We start from the raw sequence: 21,886 nt of genomic DNA on the forward strand, positions 1-21,886 counted from the left end.
GTTTTTCCAGGCCTGTAACCAATATCACTTATTAACTTGATAGAGGTATGATTTCCTGCTTTCTCAGGGCTGGTAGCATCAGATGGCCTCTAGAACAGAGGCACAACATCATGTTACTGTTTTACTACTTTTGTCTGGGAGAGGAGCAGGTGAATGCTTTATTTTTTCTTTTTGAAGTATCTGTATAAAATTTCGTCTTCACAATTTTTGTAATTTTGAAGTCTCTTTTTAGAATTATATCTGAAGTTAACATATATTCAAATTATATTTGAAGTTCTACTTTTTAAAAAGGTACTTTCATATAGGTGTTTTACAACTTAGTTATTGTTGACAGACTGCTCTGTCTCCACTGCCTGGAACATGGCTCAGCACATATTAGGCTCTTGATGAATGAATGAACAAATGGTTAAGTCATGAAATGCATTTCCTCAGAAGTAATTGCTCAATTTTATTTTCAGGAAAGATTTTGTAATTTATCGGGAACCAAATGTTTCTCCTTCACAAGTAACTGAAAATAATTTTCCGGAGAAGGTAAGAATTTTTCTAAGTGCTTCTAAAGGATTTAAGTAAAAGAACTACTTGCAATCTTGACCTTCTAAGCTATAATTTTAAGGAGACCTTTGAAATATTTTTGTATGAAGGTTAGTATAATTCTTTTTTAGAGTTCCTGTTAATCATTATTGAGTCATATTTTATATTTGTTTTTTTCCACAAATCACTGTGAATGCTATCAGAATATTACACTAGAGGAAAAAAGCTCAGATGCTAGTGTATATGATTAACTAGACCATTTTGCATCACTATAAACATTAAGTAGTAAAATAACTTGTGAAAGCAGATTCTGCCATTGCATCAAAAAATACTTGGGTAATAATGATGTATTTCTCCTTACAAAGATAATTCACTGGCCCAGGTGTTACTATCTAGTCACAAACTAGAAACAACTGAAAAATTATGTGAAGACTAAAAAGAAAAAACCCTCAATTGATTCATTGTTAAGAGAACTTTGTTTTAATTAGCTGTTTTGGAATCATCCAGGCCAAGTTGAAGTGTTTTTGTCATCATGCTAATTGTGGTAAGGGGGAGGGGAACTGAGTGAAATGCTACCTCTATAAAAAGGACTCTGGCGTTTCTAAAGTACATTGGCTCTGGATTTGGCCTTTCCAGTACAGGTTTTGGAATATGACATAACCCAAACAAAATCAGTGTGTATTTCTCATTGCATAATTGGCTATTTAGAAAGTACTTAAAACTAAAGCAACAGAAACAAATTTACTTTTGATTGTGCCTCTTACAGGTAAGCATCTTAATAAGGTTTTGGAGTATTTAGTATTTTCTTACAGTCTTCTAACTGTTGTTAAGTAGTTGAAATTCTGTTGTTTTCATGTTTATTGTGTATTTTTTGTGATCCCATAAGCCTTTCCCCAGAAAGGTCATTAAGAACTTGTTGGTTTAATGGCTGTGTAACATTTCAGCATTGGATATACCATAGTTGACCACATTGAAGAGTTAGATTACTTCTAAGATAACCTTTTTCTTTTAAGTAAGCTCCACGCCGAGCATGGAGCCCAGTATGGGACTTATGACCCTGAGAATGAGATCTGGGCTAAAATCAAGAGTCAGGCACTTAACCGACTGAGCCACCTAGGCGCCCCTAAAATAATCATTTTTTAAGAAATTTTATTTATTTTGAGAGTGTGCGAAAGGGGGTGGGGAGAAGGAGAGGGAGAAGCAGAGTCTCCAGTGAACAGGGAGTGCGATGCAGGCTTTGATCCCAGAACGCTGAGATCATGACCTGATCAAAGGCAGATGCTTAACCGACTGAGTGACCCAGGTGCCCCTAAAATAATCATTTTCTATTTGGAAATTATTAGTATTTCAGAAATTGGAGATAAAATTTGCTATGTAAGTGTCATAAATGAAAGACTAAAAGGTGCCTTTAATTTTTCCCTTTCAGGTATTACTGTGTTTTTCAAATGGAAATCATTATGATATTGTCTATCCCATAAAGTATAAAGAAAACTCTGCAATGTGTCAGTGTGAGTATCACCCTTGTGTTTGTATAGGAAGTTGTATTACTAAGCTATACAGTCTTAATACAAACAAGTCTGTTTTTTGTATGCAAAGCTATACTAAGAATCTTAGATTAGCAAAAATATTAATACTGTAATAAAAACTTGTTTGGGGAAAAATGGGTCTGATATCTTGAGTGTGACTTGTAAATACTATTATTTCTTCCTGCAGTAATTAATTTCAGTAATAAGGATTTGTGTGTGTTTTTAAAGCTGTTGGTGTAGAGCTTGAAAATCTAAATGAGCAAATCAAGCATTTGATTGTTTTGGCTCTAGAACAGGGTTTCTTAACTTTGACAGTACTGACATTTTGGGCCAGATAATCTTTGGAGCTGTTCTGTGCATTACGGGATATTTAGTAGCATCCCTGGCGTGTACCATGTAGAGAGCTCTCTTTTTCACTGCAACAAGCAAAAAATCTCTCCAGATTTTGCCAGGTGTTTCTTGGAAGAATAAAATCCCCTCTCCTTCCCCAACTGAGAATTACTGCTTTAGTAGTTCCTTTCTGCCTTCTTAATCTCTTTTATCATCTGTCTGACGAAGTGTACATCACTCAGAGCATCAGTGCTGGGCATGTAACAGCTTTTTCCTCTGTTTTTAAGCTAGTAGTGACCAGTAAAGATATGTGTAACGCCATTTTTAAAATTGATGGATCTGTTTTAAAATAAGAAAGTGTAGCTGTCTATGTCCTGGGCTGTGTCCCCCTCTTCCAGCTGGTTAAAATGTAGATATTTTAGCTTTGGGAAGGATAGCTCATGGAGCCTACCTTACCTCTACTTTTCAGCGCCTTTGGTTTGGATGATGATCAGGGGTGGAAGAAAGGTGATCTGTGAGAAGGTAGTCTCTTTGGGGACTCATTTAGAGGGTGGGCACCTATTGTTGATGATTTTTTAGTTTTATAAATATGACTGCAGTATAACCAAATGAGAGTCCTCTAAACGCCATGTATAATGTGTTTTTGAGTATTTGGTAATTATATTTTTGTGTTTTCTGGAGGGTTTTTTTTTTTTCTTCTTTTAAAGCAAAAAAGTTGATTACGTATGCTTCTTACAGTGGCTGCTCAGAATACATTTTATAACAGTTGTTTTTGGAGTCCCTTATGAAAAGCTGTCTTCTTCTAGAAATCTTAATGTTTAATGTTTTCCTTCCACGTCTCTTAAGGTTGGGCAGATTATGTGATCTCTCTAATTCTCAGGTTTCCTCGTCTGTACTGTTAGGATGGTAATACTTCGCTGTGCCTGGAATTAAATATGAACATACGTAAAGTCTTTGCACAGTGCCTGGAATGCAGTAATTGTTCAATATGCGTGTTTAGCTTTTACTGTCATCATACTTGTTTCATGGTTGTGGTACCTTTTTGTGTTTTAAAAATGGCAGTATCTTATGTAATGATTTGAAATTAATTACAGAGATAGAAATTCTAGTTTCTTTCTATCTAGGTAATTTTTGGTTAGATCGTGTTATTGATCAGAAGGCGTTACAGGTGCCCTAGTTAGGATTTTAGAAGCCTGGGCAACAGACATTGTCAATTTTGTGTAAAAACATAAAATAAGTTAATGTTGCATAACATTTCTTTTGTTAATTGCAGCTCTCCTTTATGAATTGCTGTATGAGAAGGTATTTAAAACTGATGTTAGTAAAATGTTGATGGGACTAGACACCTCTGAAGTAGCTGATGAAAACAACAGTGAAATATCAGATTCAGAGGATGACAGTTGCAAGTAAGAGTGAATTTAAGTCCTAAAATATCTTTATAGTGCTCTATAAAGAAACAGTTCAATAAGGAATGTGAGGTATGGAGTTGTCTCACATATTGAGGTATTAAGTATGGTATTCCTAAAATACAGCAATCTGCAGTACAAGTTTCTCTTTTTCCTGCCAATGATTTTATCTAATTTTTATTATAGGACTGTTTTTGAAAGTTGATGTTTTTGGTTGATAAGCTCTATTTTTACATAATCTGGAAGTATATGTGTATAATATAGACTTAGTCCTGCCTATATATGTGTGTATTGTAAAATTTTAAGGTTAACCTGTCATTTGTTTACATATCCAGTGATGAAAAAACTGACCATTTTATTTCCGTGACCTTATTTTGTTGTTTCCTTACTTAGATAATGCCTTCCTTTTTCTTTTTAGATAATAAAAATCCCAAGTTGGGTACAAGTATGTGAACAGCTCTGGGTAAAGCCTCTGTTTAGGTTGTGAACAAGCACCTTTTAACTTAGAGTCTCTGAGACTTTTCTTTTCCACACAGAATATATAGGGTAGTCCATAAGAGCTTGGGGCTGTGGTCAGCCAAAACTGGTTTTGGTCTTGGCTTCCTGCCAAAGTAACGAGACTTGGGGCAAGTTACTTAAGTTCACTAGGAAGCCCCAATTCTATATAAAACTAGGATTTGTTAGTATTTCCTTGAAGGAGGGAATTTGTAAGAATTAAATGATGTATAATGTCTACAGCCTAGCTTCTAGATACTGTGTCCAACCTTGTTTAGTTTTTATTAACAATGTTAGAACATTTACTATTTTATGAGAACCCACCCTATTCCATTCCTAGTGAAGATAAAAATATATTATTCCTAGTGTGTGAGAGTATGAAAGTATCCTACTTGGTGTTCCATACTGTAAAAGTAGAGAAATAGATGAAATTAAGCCATAGGACATCTAATTTTTTATTAAATACTTAAATATATCTCCTTTTATCTGGAATACCAGGCATTTTGAGTTATATTTTTCTGATCCTCATTGAAAACTTGATTGACTACCATTTCTTTGTAAGAGAGTAATGAGTCTGGTTAGAATCTGGGTCTGCTATTATAAGTTTAATTTTAGAATAGACTGACTTTGAACAGATAGAAGTTCTGCTCCATCATTTAATCCAGGCACCTGTCTGATTAGGATGTGCCATTGAGCTTAGAGGAAGTTGAGACGGAGAATGACTAGCTTGTTATAACTTACTACCTATGGTTGGTGTGGGGGCACTTCAGCACATGCCCTTTGGTTACTGTTAACAGTTTTCACAATAGTTGGGTCTAGGATAGCAATTGGCCGATGAAAGAGAGTATGGAGTTAAGGCTAGTAAGCTGGAGAAGTTTACGAGGAAAGGTGTGCTCATTGAAAAGTGTAGTCTTTTTATACTGTGCTAGTGTGTAGCCCTTGGAACATGGAAGCCGTTTTTTATCTCCGAAGATTGATTTATTTGAGAGCAAGAGAGCGCACACATGCCAGAGGCGTGCACAAGTGGCAGGGGGCAGAGGGAGAGGGAGAATCTCAAGCAGACTCCCCTCTGAGCACGGAGCCTGACATAGGGCTTGATCTCATGACCCTGAGGTGACAACCGGAGCCTTAGAGTTGGACACCCAACTGAATGTACCACCCAGGCTCCCCAACATAGAAGCCTTTTTAATTTTTTAAAATTTATGTATTTATTTTGTAAAGATTTTATTTATTTATTTGCTAGAGATAGAAGAGCACAAGCAAGGGGAACAGCAGGCAGAGGGAGAAGCAGGCTCCTCACTGAGCAGGGAGCTGATGCGGGACTTGACCCCAGAACCCTGGGATCATGACCTGAGCTGAAGGCAGACACTTAACTGAGCCGCCCAGGCGTCCCAGAAGCCTTTTTTAAATTAACTTTTTGTTCCATTAATGACATTTCTCTTTACTTGTGTCATATCTGGCTTAAGGAGGATAAGGCTTCAGTTAGGGAAGAATGCTGCATTAATTATGGTACAGTAGATAGGCATAGTTAAGGTATTAAGGAGGAAAGACCAAGGATGTCACTCTGCTCTTGTGCCTGGATTCTTTTCACATTCATATTGGTCAGTCCTGAAGTAGTGGGAATTATGGGTGATTTTTTAGTCTAGATTGTTGTTACTTGGGGTCTCTTAAATATTGCTATATTTAAGGACACAGATTTGGAGATTGTCCTCAAGACTAGAGATTGTAATTAAGGAGGAATTGTAGGACAGAAGACTGCAGTCTCGTCTCATCTTCTGTTCTATCTGCCATTAATGTGTTCCTGCTTTGCCAATCTCTTGGCCACCCCAGGGTCTTTCCATTTGTTGTTCTCTCTGCCTGAAATACTGAATAGCCATATGATTTGCTGTATCAGCACCTTTAATTCTGTATTCAGAAAGGCATTTTAGCAGGTCCTTTCCTCATCTCACTTTTTATTAATCAAGTCTATGTCTCAGCACTGTCAATTCTGCTACCTGGACCCCACCCCATCCTGTAGATAGCACTTACCGTCATTTAACATTACTGATTACTTTTTTAGTTTGTTATCTGCTCTCATTAGATTGTTGTGGAATATTTTGTTTAATGGAGCCTCATCTGTATACTGAAAGAAAAATTTTACATTAAATGTTTTATAAGTTCAATTTTTCTATCCACCCAAATTTCATAGCTTTGTTTTTTTGATGATTGAGCCTCACACAAAGAATTACTGATGAAGTTTTTGATTTATAACTTAATATGCATACACACACGTATGTATGTTCATGTGCGCACACGTGTGTGTGTATAAAAATACATCCTTATACTGAAGCTTATATGAACTCACTGGAATATAGCTTTGACTTTTTGGAACGTAACTGTGACTTTGGAGACTTTTATGTGAGGTTAAGATAAGTTAATTGCATAAACACATTTTTGTACTTTAATTATGGTTATATTTCTTCTTTTGTAGGAGTAAAACTACCAGTGCTAATGATATGAATGGAGTTAAAGCTTTGTCAAGTGATCAGGTATTTTTTTTTTTTTTAAGGTTTTAACTAGTTCTTCCATATTCTAGCTCATGAATTTAGTCTTAATTTTTTCTTCTACATTATCAATGGAGCCAGGATCATCTGACTCTGAGAACATTTTTGGTGACTTCCTAATTTTTTACATTTTCTTTTTCATTTGATTTTACTCTTATACATGTCTCAAACAAATATGTTTTAAAAGCATTTCTGTTCTGTGTTGATTGGACTTCCTGACTTTGTTTGTTTAGCACCCGAAAAACAATGGGAACTCTCCTAGCCTCCCTTTGTCTAGAAAGGTTCTTAAGTCACTCAATCCAGCAGTCTATAGAAATGTGGAATATGAAATTTGGCTGAAGTCCAAGCAAGGTAAGTTAAACAATCTATATTTTCCATAAATTTGTTTTGTGGCACTTGAAAATAATTAAGTCAACTTGATGTTGTATTGGTCTTGTTTACAGCTCAACAAAAACGTGATTATTCCATTGCTGCTGGCTTACAGTATGAAGTTGGAGATAAATGTCAGGTAAGTGATTATATAGAGGAAGAAAAGATCTTACTTGAAATCTTAATGTATTCTAATAGGAATTAAGAAAACAGTTCAAGTTTGAATGTGTTGTTAATTCGAGGTTTCAGAATATACTTTATCACATATACTTTTTTTTTTTTTTTTAAAGATTTTATTTGTTTATTTGACAGAGATAGAGACAGCCAGCGAGAGAGGGAACACAAAGCAGGGGGAGTGGGAGAGGAAGAAGCAGGCTCATAGTGGAAGAGCCTGATGTGGGGCTCGATCCCACAACGCCAGGATCACGCCCTGAGCCGAAGGCAGACGCTTAACCGCTGTGCCACCCAGGCGCCCCCACATATACTTTTTAATAGTTGTAAATGTTTAGCTTTTTGATCCATTAGAGTACATTACCAAAATTGTGTGTGTATAAAAACCATGGTGTCCCGTCACGGGATCTTAAGTACACTGTCAGTCTTTGATACTACTTGTTTGAAAGTAGTAACAATAACATCTTAGATTTTTAGGTATTTTCATTACAGTTGGCAAATTATTGAAATTGATTCAAACTTGACATTATAGGCCAGTTTGTTTTATGAAAGTCATCCTGGAAGATTTTGATAGATACATAATGGTTTTCTGTCGGATTGAGAAAGAGTGAATAGTAGTGAAGGGAGTTTTGCCATTTTGAGTAAACTATTGCTCTGGACTTAGGTAGCTGATTGTTAAAGGGGAAAGTTGGGTTAGATCAGTTCTCAACTTGGAATGATATTGCAGTCCTCGCTGTCCATTTGGCAGTGTTTGCAGACAACTTTTGTAGTCACAACTGGGGAGGTGCTACTGACATCCACTGGGTAGAGGCCAGGGATACTGCCAAACATCTGCAGTGGATAGGACACCCCCACTTACCCCAAACAAAGACTCGTCCAGTCTAGTGTCAGTATGCCAAGGCTGGAGAAACTGGGTAATTCGAAGGTTCCTTTTCTCTTTTTGTTAATGAAAAAATAGTACTATTTCCAAAACAGAAATAACCTATGTACACAAAAATTTTATTTGGAGATAATTTTCATAAAAAATCATTTTCATTGAGTAGTCTTGCCTTTTAAAAATTACTTTAACCATTGACAAACACTTTTGCTTGACTTGTGGAGGTAACACTCATTTCCTGTGTGGTAAAGTGGTTTGTGAAAAGTATCTGATTGACTAGGATTGTATCAGCATCGATGATAAGACTATCTTAACAACTTTTAAAAGTGTTCCGATTCTGAGGTATTTGAAAGAAAAGGAAGAAGTGGATATGATTCATTTATGTTCTTCCTAACGGAATTGTCAGAAATGTGCTATAATCACAGAACAGAATTTTGGAATCTTTTGTTACAGTGATTTAGAAAACTTGGAAAAAAACCAGGACAGAATCTAGGGCTCAGGGCCCCCCCTCCCTTTGACTCCTCCTTAACAGAGAAGATTGCTTATCCTTACGCTGCATCACTTAAACTGTTTTTCGTTATTTTAAATCAAGTATATTTCCTTTGAGGTTGCAGTGCTCTTGGTAAAGTAGATGCTCTTAATAAAGTAGACGGTAAAGCAGATAGTCGTGTTAGTTTTTCCTTTTTAGAGTATTTTGTTTCTATACCTATTAGACTGTTTCACTTGGGTAAAATTTAATTGAAATTCTATTACGGAAACTGCTATGACTCAAAGGGGACCTCTGTTAAGCATGTAAGATGTAGCTTAAATTTTTGATACAGATTAACTTCAGAAAGATCTGTTTTATTGCTAGACTGTTGAAGACAGGAAGGCACAGTGTCCTTTTGTGGTGAATGCGAAATGAAACCTCAGGCATAGGACTTGGATCTACTAATAGAAGTAGGAGGTTAATGTAAAGCAGTCCTATGTACATTGGGCTTCTAGTGCAGTGATCAGCAGGTGCCCTGTTCATTGAGTACCATTTGACTCTAGGAAGAAACCTAAAGGCTTGCTCTTGTCACAATTTACTATTGGGTAATATGAATTGTATATTAGGGAACGCGTGATGAATCTCTTTTTAGGGAGGAAAAAGGTCACAATTATGCATTTTAAATATTGGGAAAGTGAGAAGATAATAGTAATTATAATACTAGTTGCTCTCATTTATAGAGTGGTTGCCGTGTATTAGTCAGTGTCCTTTCTGTATATCCTATGTTCCTCATTCCATCTCCCAGAGTCCTATGATGTAGGTACTATTATTAGCTTCATTTTGCATGTGAGGACACTGAAGCATGAAATAAGTAACTTGCCAAAGGTCATATTGCTGCTAAGTATTAAAGATGGGCCTAGAATCCTAGTATGTGCAATGCTGTCACCCTTTGTTCACAACCGGGGCATGCTGCCTCTCTTGTTTGGAGCCTTGATAGATTGTGCTCCTACTTCTCCCTGAAATACTTACAGAAACAGTTTATAAAATTTTGGAAGTGTAAACAAAGAAAAGTCTTTATTTTAGCTAGAGGTAGAGAGGTCTGGGAGGTCAGAAAAATATTACAGTGTACCGTTTTAAACTTGGTTTTGTTTTCAACAGTAGATAGTCATTTTCTCTCTAATTGAAAACAAGATAAAAATTTAAAAGGTCATCATTAATGCAAAGGAAGCAGGTGACTGATTTTTCTTTCTGGAATTGTTCAGCAGGTTAGGTTGGATCACAACGGAAAATTTTCTAATGCAGACTTTCCAGGGGTTCACTCAGAGAATGGACCAGTTTTGGTTGAAGAACTCGGAAAGAAGTATGTACTGCTTTTCAACTAAGGCATTTACTGTCTCTTCCATTTAGCCTATTGTAATCATGAGGATTTCTTTTTTTTTTTTTTAAATAATAATTTTTTATTATGTTATGTTAGTCACTGTACAGTATATCCTTAGTTTTTGATGTAATGTTCCATGATTCATTGTTTGCATATAGCATCCAGTGTACCATGCAATATGTGCCCTCCTTAATACCCATCACCGGCCTATCCCAATCCCCCACCCCCCTCCCCTCTGAAGCCCTCAGTTTGTTTCCCAGAGTCCATAGTTTCTCATGGTTCATTCCCCCTTCTGTTTACACCCCCTTCATTCATGTAATCATGAGGATTTCTAAATGGCCCTGTGTATTTGTACGTTAGTTAAAGGTATTGCCTGTCTGTAGAAAATGTATTCGTTTAGATCCCTTGAAACAGTGGTTTGAGTTCAAATTTTGTGTTTTGCGTGTAAATGCATTTTAAAAACTTGTTTTGTTGCTTACATTTTAAAATGTGCCATTCTTCATTAAGGCAGTTTGGGAAACTGACTCTTTTGTAACTATAAAGTGGGGAGCATTGGAGGACAGGGACCATATTCATTTCTGATGTTCACTTAATACCCATTACATGTGGTTGGTTTTCACTAAATGTCACATGGAGTAGTAAAATACTGTGGTTGACTTGCTGTTACACAGTCTTACTTTATAGCACCTTTTGTTTCAGTTGCTGCTGTCTTTGCTAGAAAAAAGGGTAGTAAGCACACCTAAACTTTACTAGGGAAAATTTCAAACATACAGAAACGTAAAGATAGTACAGTGAATCCCACCCTCTGTAAAATCCCACCCTGTTTCTGCAACTAACAGTGTTTGGGCAGTCTTTTCTAATCTATTCTCCCTAACCACCTTTTTAAAAAACGGGAATGGAATTCAGCATTTTAAAGCAAATCCCAGACGTCACATCATTTTTTATAGACACATAGTTGCTTATATATTTCTCTCACATAGTAAGGACTCCTCCCTCCCCACCTTAACTGTGGTACCATCAGCACATCTAATGGAATTAAAGTCATTCCTTTCTTATCCAGTCTTTTGCTTAGATTGTGCTTAAGGCCTTTTAATCTTCCATTTTTTTAGGTTAGAAAATATGCTTTTGATTTGTGTTGTCTCACTTGATTAGAATTACATATGGATTGCTAAATGCTTTGTACTTTAATTTTTAAATATAAGAACTAAAACTAAATTCTTTTATAAGTTAAAAATACTCATGGCGGAATACTGAAGTAAATATTCTTATTAGGAATACTTTGTTGTTATAAATTTTTTTATTTTTATTTTTTTTTGAAGACACTCCCCGAAGAACCTCAAACCACCTCCCTCTGAAAGCTGGAACACCGTATCAGGGAAGAAGATGAAAAAACCTTCCACTTCTGGACAAAATTTCCACTCTGGTTAGGATTATATCAAATTAATCTTTCTTTGGGGGAGGGATGATGGTACTTGGGTTTTTTGTTTTTTGTTTTTTTTAATAGGAAAATTGTGCGGTATTTTTGGCTTCTTGTCACAGACATGGATTACAGAGGGCCAAAGAATCCAAGCAAGCCAATAAAAGCTCCATCAGCACTACCTCCTCGACTCCAGCATCCGTTGGGAGTACGACATGGATTTTCTAGTCATTCTGCAGGGTCACAGTCTCAGAAACCCTCCAGTGAGCACAAAAATCTTAATAGGACACCCTCACAGATCATAAGGTAACCTTCCTGAATGCAAGAGAAATAGAAATTGGGTGGCATTTCTTTTATCTGCCACATTATATGCATTTAAATAGTTAAAATTTTTTATTTCCTTGTCTATAGTATGATATTAAAAGTATTGTTGATAAAATACCGTGTGAGGATTTTAGTTCTTTATAATTAAATGCATAATTTTCTTTAAATAAATCAAAGTAACTTTTAGGGTAAGGCGTCTTTAGTTTTGAATAATTTTTTTCAAATGATCTGGGAGACCTTATTCTAGCCAAGTCTTATTCTTGCACTTAATAGTTTTTTGGTAGCTTGTGATGTGTTAAATACGGAATTCCAAATTGCATTTCTGTTCCTTGGTGGGGGGTGTTCCCTTTATATAAGAACGTAACCAAAATGGTCGGTTGCCTTTGTTCTGATAAGTTCGGGTTGTTTGTGGTCATGTGCTTCATATTGAATGGGTCTACAAGTTTTATAAGTTAAAGTTATCGTGATATTGGCAATCTGAGTGAGTATCCGGAGACAGATGAACTTCAGGATCATAATTTTCCTGTGCAGTGGATTTTATTTTTTTCCCTAATCTGCCTTTTCGTGGAGTAGTTGATAGCCCTTTGGAGGAACTTTGTGAGGGTATGTCTTAAGTTGAGGCTGTCCTTTTCATGCATACTTAGCCATGTGTCTTGGATGCTGGAGCCCTCCTGGGTTACTTGACCGTTGCCTCCCCCACTCCAAGCTTCCTCTCCCCAGTTGCGAGCAGCTGTAGCATCAGCTTATGTGCTTGCCAAACTCTGGTCGTCAGTTCCTTTATTTCTGGCTTTTGGGCATTCTCCTTTCTTGGGATTGCCTTAGCTTTTTTTTTTTTTTTTTTTTTAATTTTTTTTTTTTTTAAAGATTTTTATTTATTTTAGAGCGTGCGAGTTGGGGAAGGGGCAAGGGGAGAAAAAGAGGGAGAAAATCTCAAGCAAACTTCCACTGAGTGGCAGGCCCAACACGGGACTTAATCTCACAACCCTGAGATCATGACCTGAGCCAAAATCAGGAGCCACCCAGGTGCCCGTTAACTTTTTGTCATTAAAGACAGCTTATGTAATGAAGATCTGCAAGACAGAGTTGCAGGTTCCTAGGCTTACATACACCAAATACTGTGTTAGTTTTCTGGGGCTATTTGTAGCAAGGTACTGCAGACTTCTTAGAACAGCAGAAATTTATTTTCACGGGTCTGGAGGCTAACAGTCTGAAATCAAGTTTTCAGTAAGGCCATACTCTTTGTGAACTCTCTAGGGAAGAGTCTGTTTCGTACCCCTCTCCTATTTCTAGTGTTGCCTACAGTCCTTGGTGTTCCCTGGCTTGTGGATGCATCACCCTGGTCTCTGCCTCCATCATCACATGGTGTTCTCCCTGTGTGTCTGTCTCTCTTCTAATAAGGATAGCAGTCATATTGGGTTTAGGGCCCACCCTACCCTGGTGTGACCTCATCTTAACTTGATTACCTCTGTAAAGACCCTATTTATAAATGAAGTCATATGCACAGGTGCCAGGGCTTAGGACTTGAATATATCTTTTTGGAAAGCACAATTTCAATCATAAAAACACCAGGACCTCAAGTCCATTATGTTTTTCTTGTTAGTTTAACAAACTATTAAGGATAGGAAATTACTTATGTTGTTCAAAGTCCAAAACATTCAGAAGTTTGTTTATTCTGATAATTCTTCCTTTCCCTATTTTCCCAGTGATCTAGTTTCCTTCTGCAGAGGCATCCAGTGTTCATAGATTCTTGTGTATCCCTGCCAGGGTACTTCACATACATAGATGTTCACAAACCAACTTTTCAAAAGCTCTAAGGAGAGCAAAGGATTCAAAATCAGAAGAAAGATGTTACATCCTTCCTGAAGGTTGATGATACAAACACAATCTCGAGAATTGGCTTGGGTGAAGAGTGGTCAGAGCTTTGCGTTCTTGGCACGCCCAGCAACAGTGTGCAGGGACATTCAGGGATTGTGGTGGGTTATCGCTCCTAACAGACAGAATTGGAGCCAATAATCAGCTGGTTGTGGCTAAAGTCTGTTGTTTGGACATTAGACTCCCCTAACATCCGGTAGCATCTTATTCAAAGCAGGTAAAGTACCTAAGAGGACTAATTTATTTTGAATATCAACTTTGGAAACCTAAATATATAAAGTAAATATATGAAGGTCATAGGCAGAATTAAGATTTTCCTTTAATAAAGTTCTCACTTTCTTAATAGATTAGAAAAGAAACATTTTTTTCCCTTAAATACAAAGATGCTCTTTAGTGTTTTTAATATTAAAGAAAATACACATAGACTAATAAATGGCCAATTTTATGCTTCTCTTTACCACAAACTGAATTTATGGCCAGTGTTTTGTGGTGGTGTATCTAGTCTCCTAGGAATTGGTAGAATAATCAGACAGTTGTGAAATGTCTTTGTCTTCCTAGGATCTTTACGTGTTAGCTATATACTTGCTGTATAAAAACGCGTGATAGCAGAAGGCAGTGGGTAATATACAGACAAGAAGCTTCAAAGAATTTTTGACATTGTAACTGATTACATAGGAACCTACTTGGATTTGCAGTTAAGTGTGCCTTCTCTACTGTGGTCAGGTGTATTTTGTTAGCGTATCGAAACAGGTTAGAGACTCCTGATGACTAAATAGTCACAATAAGAGTTTTAAGTCTAAGGAATTTTATAGCTAATAGTCCAATTGATTTTAAGCCCATTACTTTATCTTAACTTTATTTCTTATATTTAACACATCCATTTTGAAGTCTTTTAGTTACAGAATTAAAGAACTGTAATGTTGGGCCTTATGACTGTCACTTTCTCATTTCTCTGTCTTTGGAGATAATAAAATGTAACCAAAACCATGCATGATTGCCATGCATGATTGCCATGTATGCTTTCAGTGTGCAAGTACTGAAAAAGAGTAATGTCACTGCTGAATATCTCTTCAGCTAACTGCAAACAGGAAGGATTTGGTTCTTGCTGTATGATGCATGAGGATGAGGTGGACAGTTTGGGTGATGGGACATGGTGGTGAGGTACTGTTAGCTTTCCAGGGATTCCTGGCACTTGCTGAATCCTCTCTGGGGTCTGAGAAAGACTGGTCTAAGATTGTGAGGGTCCAGATTTGCCCTTGTGCCTTTTTTCCCCCAACTGGGTTTGACAGCTGCCCCGTTGGAATTGGGGTTGTGATTTTAAGTGGGACTATGTGAGGACATGAAATCGGTATTCTTTAATTGGAGGTAAAAAAAAAAAAATCAGATGATATCATTGTGTCCTCATTTATTTATTTATTTTGGGTGGGGGAGCAGGGCAGAGGGAGGAGAGAATCTCAAGCAGATTCCCTGCTAAGCTTGGAGCTGGCTGCAGGCTTGATTCTACGACCCTGAGATCATGACCTGAACCGAAATCAAGAGTTGGACACTTAACCAACTCTGCCACCTAGGTGCCCCCATGGTCCTCACTTTTAAAAGGAAGATTATATGTCCTGGTATTGTGACAATGTATTTTTCCTGTAGGTTTTGGATTTTCATTTTCCACTGTTGTGGAACTGTTAGACGTGGTAGAAATATATTTGTATTGCCTATAATAGTTACAAGCCATATAAACACGTTAGGGTTTTGGTATAGGCTGCTAAACTATTCATGAATTTCTTGTCATCCTTCTTGGATCAAATTATATTGAGATGATGGCAGTCTTACCTGTGCAGTTCGTATCTAGTCTCGTGTATTTTAATTTTTATTCTTTCTAGCTTTCTGTCTCTCGGTGGCAGTCATCAAAAAGCAGGAGGATAGTCCTGGTGTCTGCTTTGAATGTTGCCCTGAAGGGTACAGAAAATGAGAGTGCTCTTGAGATCCAAACTAATAACTTTCCTTTTCTTTTGAAAGTGAATTTTATGGCAGTATTGGACTATGGCATAAAGAGTGTATATAGTGCTTAAATTTCTGCCCTGATGAAAAGAAAAAAAAAAAAACTCAGTTATTTCTGTACCACTTGAAAGTGAGTTATACTTTTCTTTTTTTTTCTTTTTTCCCCATGTCATTAGTCGTGACTCTGTCACGTGGCCTAAGCTACAGGAGCTTCCATTTACTAAAACATTTATTAGTCAGGCCGCCAAAGTTCTATAATGTCACAGTATATAGCTAAATTAGTCAAATATTTGTATTGCAAAAAAAATTATTTTATTTTAGGTACTCAATAAATTGTCTTTTTTTTCATGACGAGAATGTTTTATTTGACAGAAAACCTGATCGTGAGAGAGCTGAGGATTTTGATCACACCAGTCGAGAATCTAACTATTTTGGCCTCTCCCCAGAAGAGCGCAGAGAGAAGCAAGCTATAGAAGAATCTCGTTTACTCTATGAGATTCAGAACAGAGATGAACAGGCTTTCCCAGCCCTTTCCGTATGTATGAAAAGAGATTTTAAAAGTTGTTTAGAAGTCTCTTCTTAATATAGTGTTTATATTAAACTATAGTTTCTAATGGTAGACTAGTAATTTTTAAACTGAAAGGTACCTTCAAGATCATGTAATTGCCCCTGATTTTCACATTTTTCGTGAGGAAGATGAGGTTTGAAGATACTGCTTGTCGCCAGAGTTGAGGCAGGTAAATTGTTTAGCTCACTAGGTTAGTATTTTCTCTTGAACCAAAACAAAATACATTTATTTTGCTAGCTAAAGTCATGCAATACAAGTTCATGTTCAGTAAACAAGATATGTCTATAAAATCAGGAAACTCTTTTCAGTGTCCTTTACTAAACACACCAGGACCTAATTAATAGATACAGAAAGAATTGTCATTCAGAGTGTTTGCTGTTGGAGGTGGTAGTCCATGTAACCCCGTGGCTTTGCCCTCGCTCTGTGTGTCAGACGCTGGGCTGCGGTAGATACTTCTGATGAAAGAAATGTTTTCTACCCTTGGGTCTCTTAATTCTATGGGTGGAGTCAGAAGGGAAACCAGTTCTCATGTAAAGTGAGGTAACTAACTCAGTTTGGGGCACTGGGCTCCCTGTGCCTATGGTCTTTCAAATATTGGTAAGTGTACCAAATACTGGGATCAGAATGGTGGTTGGATGCTTTTATTCTTAACAGTGGATTAAACAAACAAAAGGGAATGTTACGGGATGCTCCCAGATATACCCGTATAAAACATAAAAGCACCATACACTCAATTCTCTGGCCTCTGTGGAATCCTTTAGAGGTCTGAGATGCTCAGTTGAAACCACTGATTTGGAATAGTAGTTCAGTCCGGCCACAGAGGTGGGAGCTTTGGAATTATTAGAAGATGTGCCCAAATCCATGTGTGCTTTATGCTAAGTATATTTGTCTGTATGTGATAGATGTTATTTTCCCATAACATAACGTTTAGATAATAAAAAAGTACAAATCATTTACGCTTGTATCCTAGCTTTTTGTCCTTTTGTTGTTGTTGTTTTTGTTATTGTTGTTATGGTAAAATATAAGTAGTGTATGTAAATGGTAAAAATGGTAGTGAATGGTAAAAATACAACTAGTGTAATGTGGGAATAAATTAAAATTTTTTGATTGTTAAAATGGGTCATCACACTCACCATTTTTAGACCTGTCTTGGACTTAATAGTGACTCAGGTTTGTTTGTCTTCTAGAAAACCTGTCACAGAGGGCTGAGTTCTTGTTCTCTGTGCAACATTTACTCACAGAGAGCTAGAGAAGGAAAGGACTTTCAGTGATAGCTTAGAAACCTGACTTTGTCCCTTTGTTTCACCAGTTAGAAGGTTGGATCTCATGCAGAGCTTAAGGATTTGCTGATGGTCAGCATTTCAGTGGGAAGAATCTTATGCACTGTATCTGCTAATTTGCACTTGGGTATTTTTTCCCTCACAAAGGTCTGTGTACCTACAATGGGCTTTTGAAAGTTGGTATGAAGGGTGCTGTTCTTGGTGCAAAGAATAGAAGTGTAATAAGTTGCAAGGCAAAGGTTTGGTCGGGGTGGCTTCCTGAAGAAGGGGTATGAAGAAGTCGCACTACTAATATAGGATAAAGGTCTGATTGCCTAGTATTTTTGACTTACTAATAAGCCTATTGCTATAGAGTATATAATTATATAATTAAACAGGAACCCTATGTCCTATTTTTTGTAGTTTTGGAAGTATAAAGACATTGGATTATGAATTTTGAGATTTTTAATCAGATATATGAAAAGTAAGATGAATTAGAAGACTTTTGTTCATACATTTGTGGGTAAATCTTTAAAACAAAGTGTTTGGTTTTTCATTTTAAGAGCTCATCAGTCAATCAGTCAGCTTCTCAGAGTAGCAACCCATGTGTCCAGAGAAAATCATCACATGTAAGTGACAGAAAAGGAAGCAGGCGGAGAATGGATACCGAAGAACGGAAAGATAAAGGTATGTTATTTCATCATATGAAAGCAGATGCTAGAGCATTGTGTCTAGTTTGAAGTCATAGGTTGGGAAAGAACTCTTTCTAAATCATTAAGTAGTATAACAGTCACATATCTCACTGTTGCAGAGAAACATTGACTCGGGCTAAAGCATGTTAAATGTTATTCCAAAAACTGCTTTTTTCATTGACTAAACAAAATTCAAATAGTACTTTTGGCTTTGTCTGTCTTCATTATTTTGTTGTTCTATCCTCAGACCTGTCAAGTGGCTGATACTGTCTTTTTTTTAAATCTTGATCTGTTACAGACTCTGTTCATGGACATATTCATTTGGATAAAAAACCTGAGCCAAGCACATTGGAGGTAAATGTTTTAAATAATAATTACATCTTCCCCCCCCCCAAACATGATAAAATAGCAGGAAGAAGTAGAAGATGAAGCTGGAGGTGATTTCATCATTTCATAACTAAGTGTTATGAAAGTAGAGAAGCAGAGAAAAAAGTGGGAAAAGAGTGCTTGCGGAGAATTCACTCACAAATTATAACCTGTTTCTTCATGATGACCTATGTGAATCAGTGGAAAGTAGCTTTTACTTTCCATTATTCTATAGTACGTTGGTATTTTTAAAGATTTTTGAAACCACATCCCCAGTAAAAACTGCCTGGTAGTTTGATAGGATCAAGATGTGCAGGCCAAGTTACCTGTCGAAGACCAGATATAATTGAAAAAATACTTAGTCATGAGAGGGTTGAGTCAGGTGCAGGAAGGGTGAATTGTACAGGCAGCCATGATTATTCTAGAATGTGGGTCTTTGAAATATAAAGTTTCATTTTTTGGTTTTTTTGCTTCCAAAGAATATTAGTGATGATAAATGTGCGAGAGTTTCGTCACCATCAAAGTCAAAGAAATTAGAGTGCCCACCTGCAGAGCAAGTAAGCACATCATTGCATTTGACATCAAACTCTTCATTCTCTGGGTTTCTTATGTCTTTAAATGATCATCTAAAAACAGAAAATGGGAAGACTTTAGCATCATAATTTGAGTGCATTTGTGATCTGTAATTTTTTGTTGCTTATTTAGTCTACAGTGTTTTTTAGTTTTTGTGGATTTTTTTCGTTGTTGCTGTTTTTAAGTAATCCTAAACACAACGTGGGGCTCATACTCAGAACCCTTACATCAAGAGCTGCACGCTCTACTGACTGAGCCAGCCAGGTGCCTCTGTGGAATGTAATTTTTATAACACCATTTTTTGGACATAGAAGCCATACTTCTGAATTGATCTTGAATAAGTTTATATTTGCTTCTTGTGTTATCTTTGTGGTGGGTTGGGTTGGCTTGAAAATTAGATTTTTGAAGGGAAATTACAAATTTCTACTTTATTTCAAAACATTAAAAAGAGTTGTCTGAATCTTTAACAATTATTTCGTAGAAGAAAGGGAGTGTAATGATTGAAGAGATTAGAAAAATAGATACTTAGAAAGCAGTACCACCAATTTATAAAGGTAATGAAGAAGGAAACTTGAGTTCTGTGAGACGTTTTGGTTCTCAGTCTAATACAGGATAAAGTTCTTTGTCTTCCTTGCCTTTCAGTTGACATCCTTCGTGTCAGTTGGAGAGCATACGGTTTAGGGTACATCTTTGTGTGAGGAGCAATTCAAAATAACTCACGAGGGGCGCCTGGGTGGCACAGTCGTTAAGTGTCTGCCTTTGGCTCAGGGCATGATCCCAGAGTTCTGGGATTGAGCCCCACATCAGGCTCCTCCACTGGGAGCCTGCTTCTTCCTCTCCCACTCCCCCTGCTTGTGTTCCCTCTCTAACTGGCTGTCTGTCTGTCAAATAAATAAAATCTTTAAAAAAAAAAACAACTCACGAATTTCAAAATGATTTCAGTGATTTTTGTGTTCTTTCTTTAAAAGCATAATGTTCAGATTGCTTTAGAGTTTGTGTATAACTCTTCCAGTGTCTTCTGTGACTTCTGGTAGGCAATTCCTGGTTAGGATCAAATGTGTTTGTGTGGAATTTTTAGCTGTGTTTTCTTCCATTTGTAAGATCAGAAAGACCATTTATACAGAAACTGTAGTTATGTAAAAGGCAGCCGAGGGTACATTTGTTGTTAAAATTAGTGTTAAGCAAAATGAACTCTTTCTGTTTCCACCCCCCTCTCTTGAAGAAGCCAGCGGAACACGTGTCTTTGTCACATCCAGCTCCCCTTCTGGTCTCTCCAGAGGTACATCTGACTCCTGCGGTGCCTTCTTTACCAGCCACTGTGCCAGCCTGGCCAAGTGAGCCTACAACTTTTGGACCAACAGGTGAGATGATTAAAAAATTCCTTGAACCAACCAACAAAAGCCTTCCAAGTCCGCGACTTCAGGTTCTTTATTATTATTATTATTTAATGTTTTATTTTACTTTTTTGAGTAACCATTATACCCAGCGTGGGGCTTGAACTCCCATCCCCAAGATCAAGAATCGCACGCTCTACTGACTGAGACTGAGCCTGCCAGGCACCCTAGAGAGTTCAGATTCTTGATAGCTTAAACTCGGAGCAGGGTTAGCTGTGTGGAGCCTCACAGAGCTTTTTGTGATCCTCTGCTTTGCTCTGCTTCCAGTGTGGGAGGGCCATTTAATTTGGTATTCGTGTAAGATATGCCCTCAAAATCTCAGGAGCAAGGTGTTCGAGCTGATAGTCTCCACTGGTTGCTTTTGTCGCTCAGCACTGACACCACAGTTTGCATTTCCCATCAGCCAGCTCTGTATACTCTCCCTGCCCCAGCCATTGAACCTTTTGCCTGGCTCTGTGTCTTGCTCATGTTTGTAAGAGGTACCATTAGAAGACATTGACTCAAAGCTGTTTCCTGGGCTCATTTCCTCCTATGTGTCTAGGAGGCTTCTTAGTTGATGTAAAAGGTGCTTCTTTAGATTTCTTGTATACTGTTTTATCAGCTGTGTCACTTGCCCAGCATTTTTTTTTTCCTTTTAGCTTAATGTAACTTTACATTTGTAGGGAGAAATATTTTCACCTTTTTATACTTTGTGATTCCTTTCCCTCTCTTGCAGGTGTCCCTGCTCAAATTCCTGTTTTGTCAGTGACACAGACTCTGACCACTGGACCTGATTCTGCTGTGTCTCAAGCTCATTTAACACCCTCTCCAGTTCCTGTGTCAATACAGGCAGTTAACCAGCCCTTGATGCCTTTGCCTCAGACATTGAGCCTTTACCAAGACCCGCTCTATCCTGGGTTTCCTTGTAATGAAAAGGGAGATCGAGCCATTGCACCACCTTATTCACTGTGTCACACTGGGGAGGACCTGCCTAAAGGTGAGATCCTTCTCTAAGTTGCACTTGATTTTATTTATCAAGTACTGATAGGGGTTACTGATAGGGGTTCAGTGGGAAATGGGACTGGAGGTCAGCGGTTTTAATATTACTCAGGAAGCGGAAGGACTGACTTGGAGAAGGAGAGAAGAGATTTGGCTCTCAGTCATTTACTTTATTGTTTCAGCTTGTGTTTGAATGGAATATGGTTTTTGTATGTTTAACTGTCTCTCCCCTGTGTCATTTTTTTTTTTTCTTTTCAAAAACAGCCTAAAATGATTTTGAATGAAATCTTAATGTCACTAACTAGGTAACTTAAACATTACTGAGTTTTCTCATCACTGGATTGGGTTTTGAAATT

General features: G+C 37.3%; 1 protein-coding gene across 3 annotated transcripts in view; it reads left to right on the forward strand.

Annotated features, from left to right (window-relative positions):
• The window catches only part of OTUD4 (OTU deubiquitinase 4), a 43,636-nt gene that overhangs the window by 14,351 nt on the left and 7,399 nt on the right, over positions 1-21,886 (forward strand). Inside the window, exons 5-19 of one of the 3 annotated variants that reach the window (XM_011221022.3) lie at positions 459-531; positions 1,958-2,039; positions 3,661-3,793; positions 6,759-6,816; positions 7,065-7,182; positions 7,275-7,339; positions 9,980-10,077; positions 11,415-11,518; positions 11,635-11,818; positions 16,073-16,235; positions 18,091-18,214; positions 18,518-18,573; positions 19,065-19,142; positions 20,384-20,519; positions 21,268-21,528. In XM_011221022.3, coding sequence (XP_011219324.2) covers positions 459-531; positions 1,958-2,039; positions 3,661-3,793; positions 6,759-6,816; positions 7,065-7,182; positions 7,275-7,339; positions 9,980-10,077; positions 11,415-11,518; positions 11,635-11,818; positions 16,073-16,235; positions 18,091-18,214; positions 18,518-18,573; positions 19,065-19,142; positions 20,384-20,519; positions 21,268-21,528 — 1,733 coding nt within the window. Of the gene's footprint in view, positions 1-458; positions 532-1,957; positions 2,040-3,660; positions 3,794-6,758; positions 6,817-7,064; positions 7,183-7,274; positions 7,340-9,979; positions 10,078-11,414; positions 11,519-11,634; positions 11,819-16,072; positions 16,236-18,090; positions 18,215-18,517; positions 18,574-19,064; positions 19,143-20,380; positions 20,520-21,267; positions 21,529-21,886 lie in introns of all 3 variants that reach the window. The other 2 variants (XM_011221020.3, XM_002916242.4) reach the window with 2 other exon arrangements.

The sequence above is a fragment of the Ailuropoda melanoleuca genome, chromosome 5, assembly GCF_002007445.2.
Source record: "Ailuropoda melanoleuca isolate Jingjing chromosome 5, ASM200744v2, whole genome shotgun sequence".
Taxonomy (NCBI): domain Eukaryota; kingdom Metazoa; phylum Chordata; class Mammalia; order Carnivora; family Ursidae; genus Ailuropoda; species Ailuropoda melanoleuca.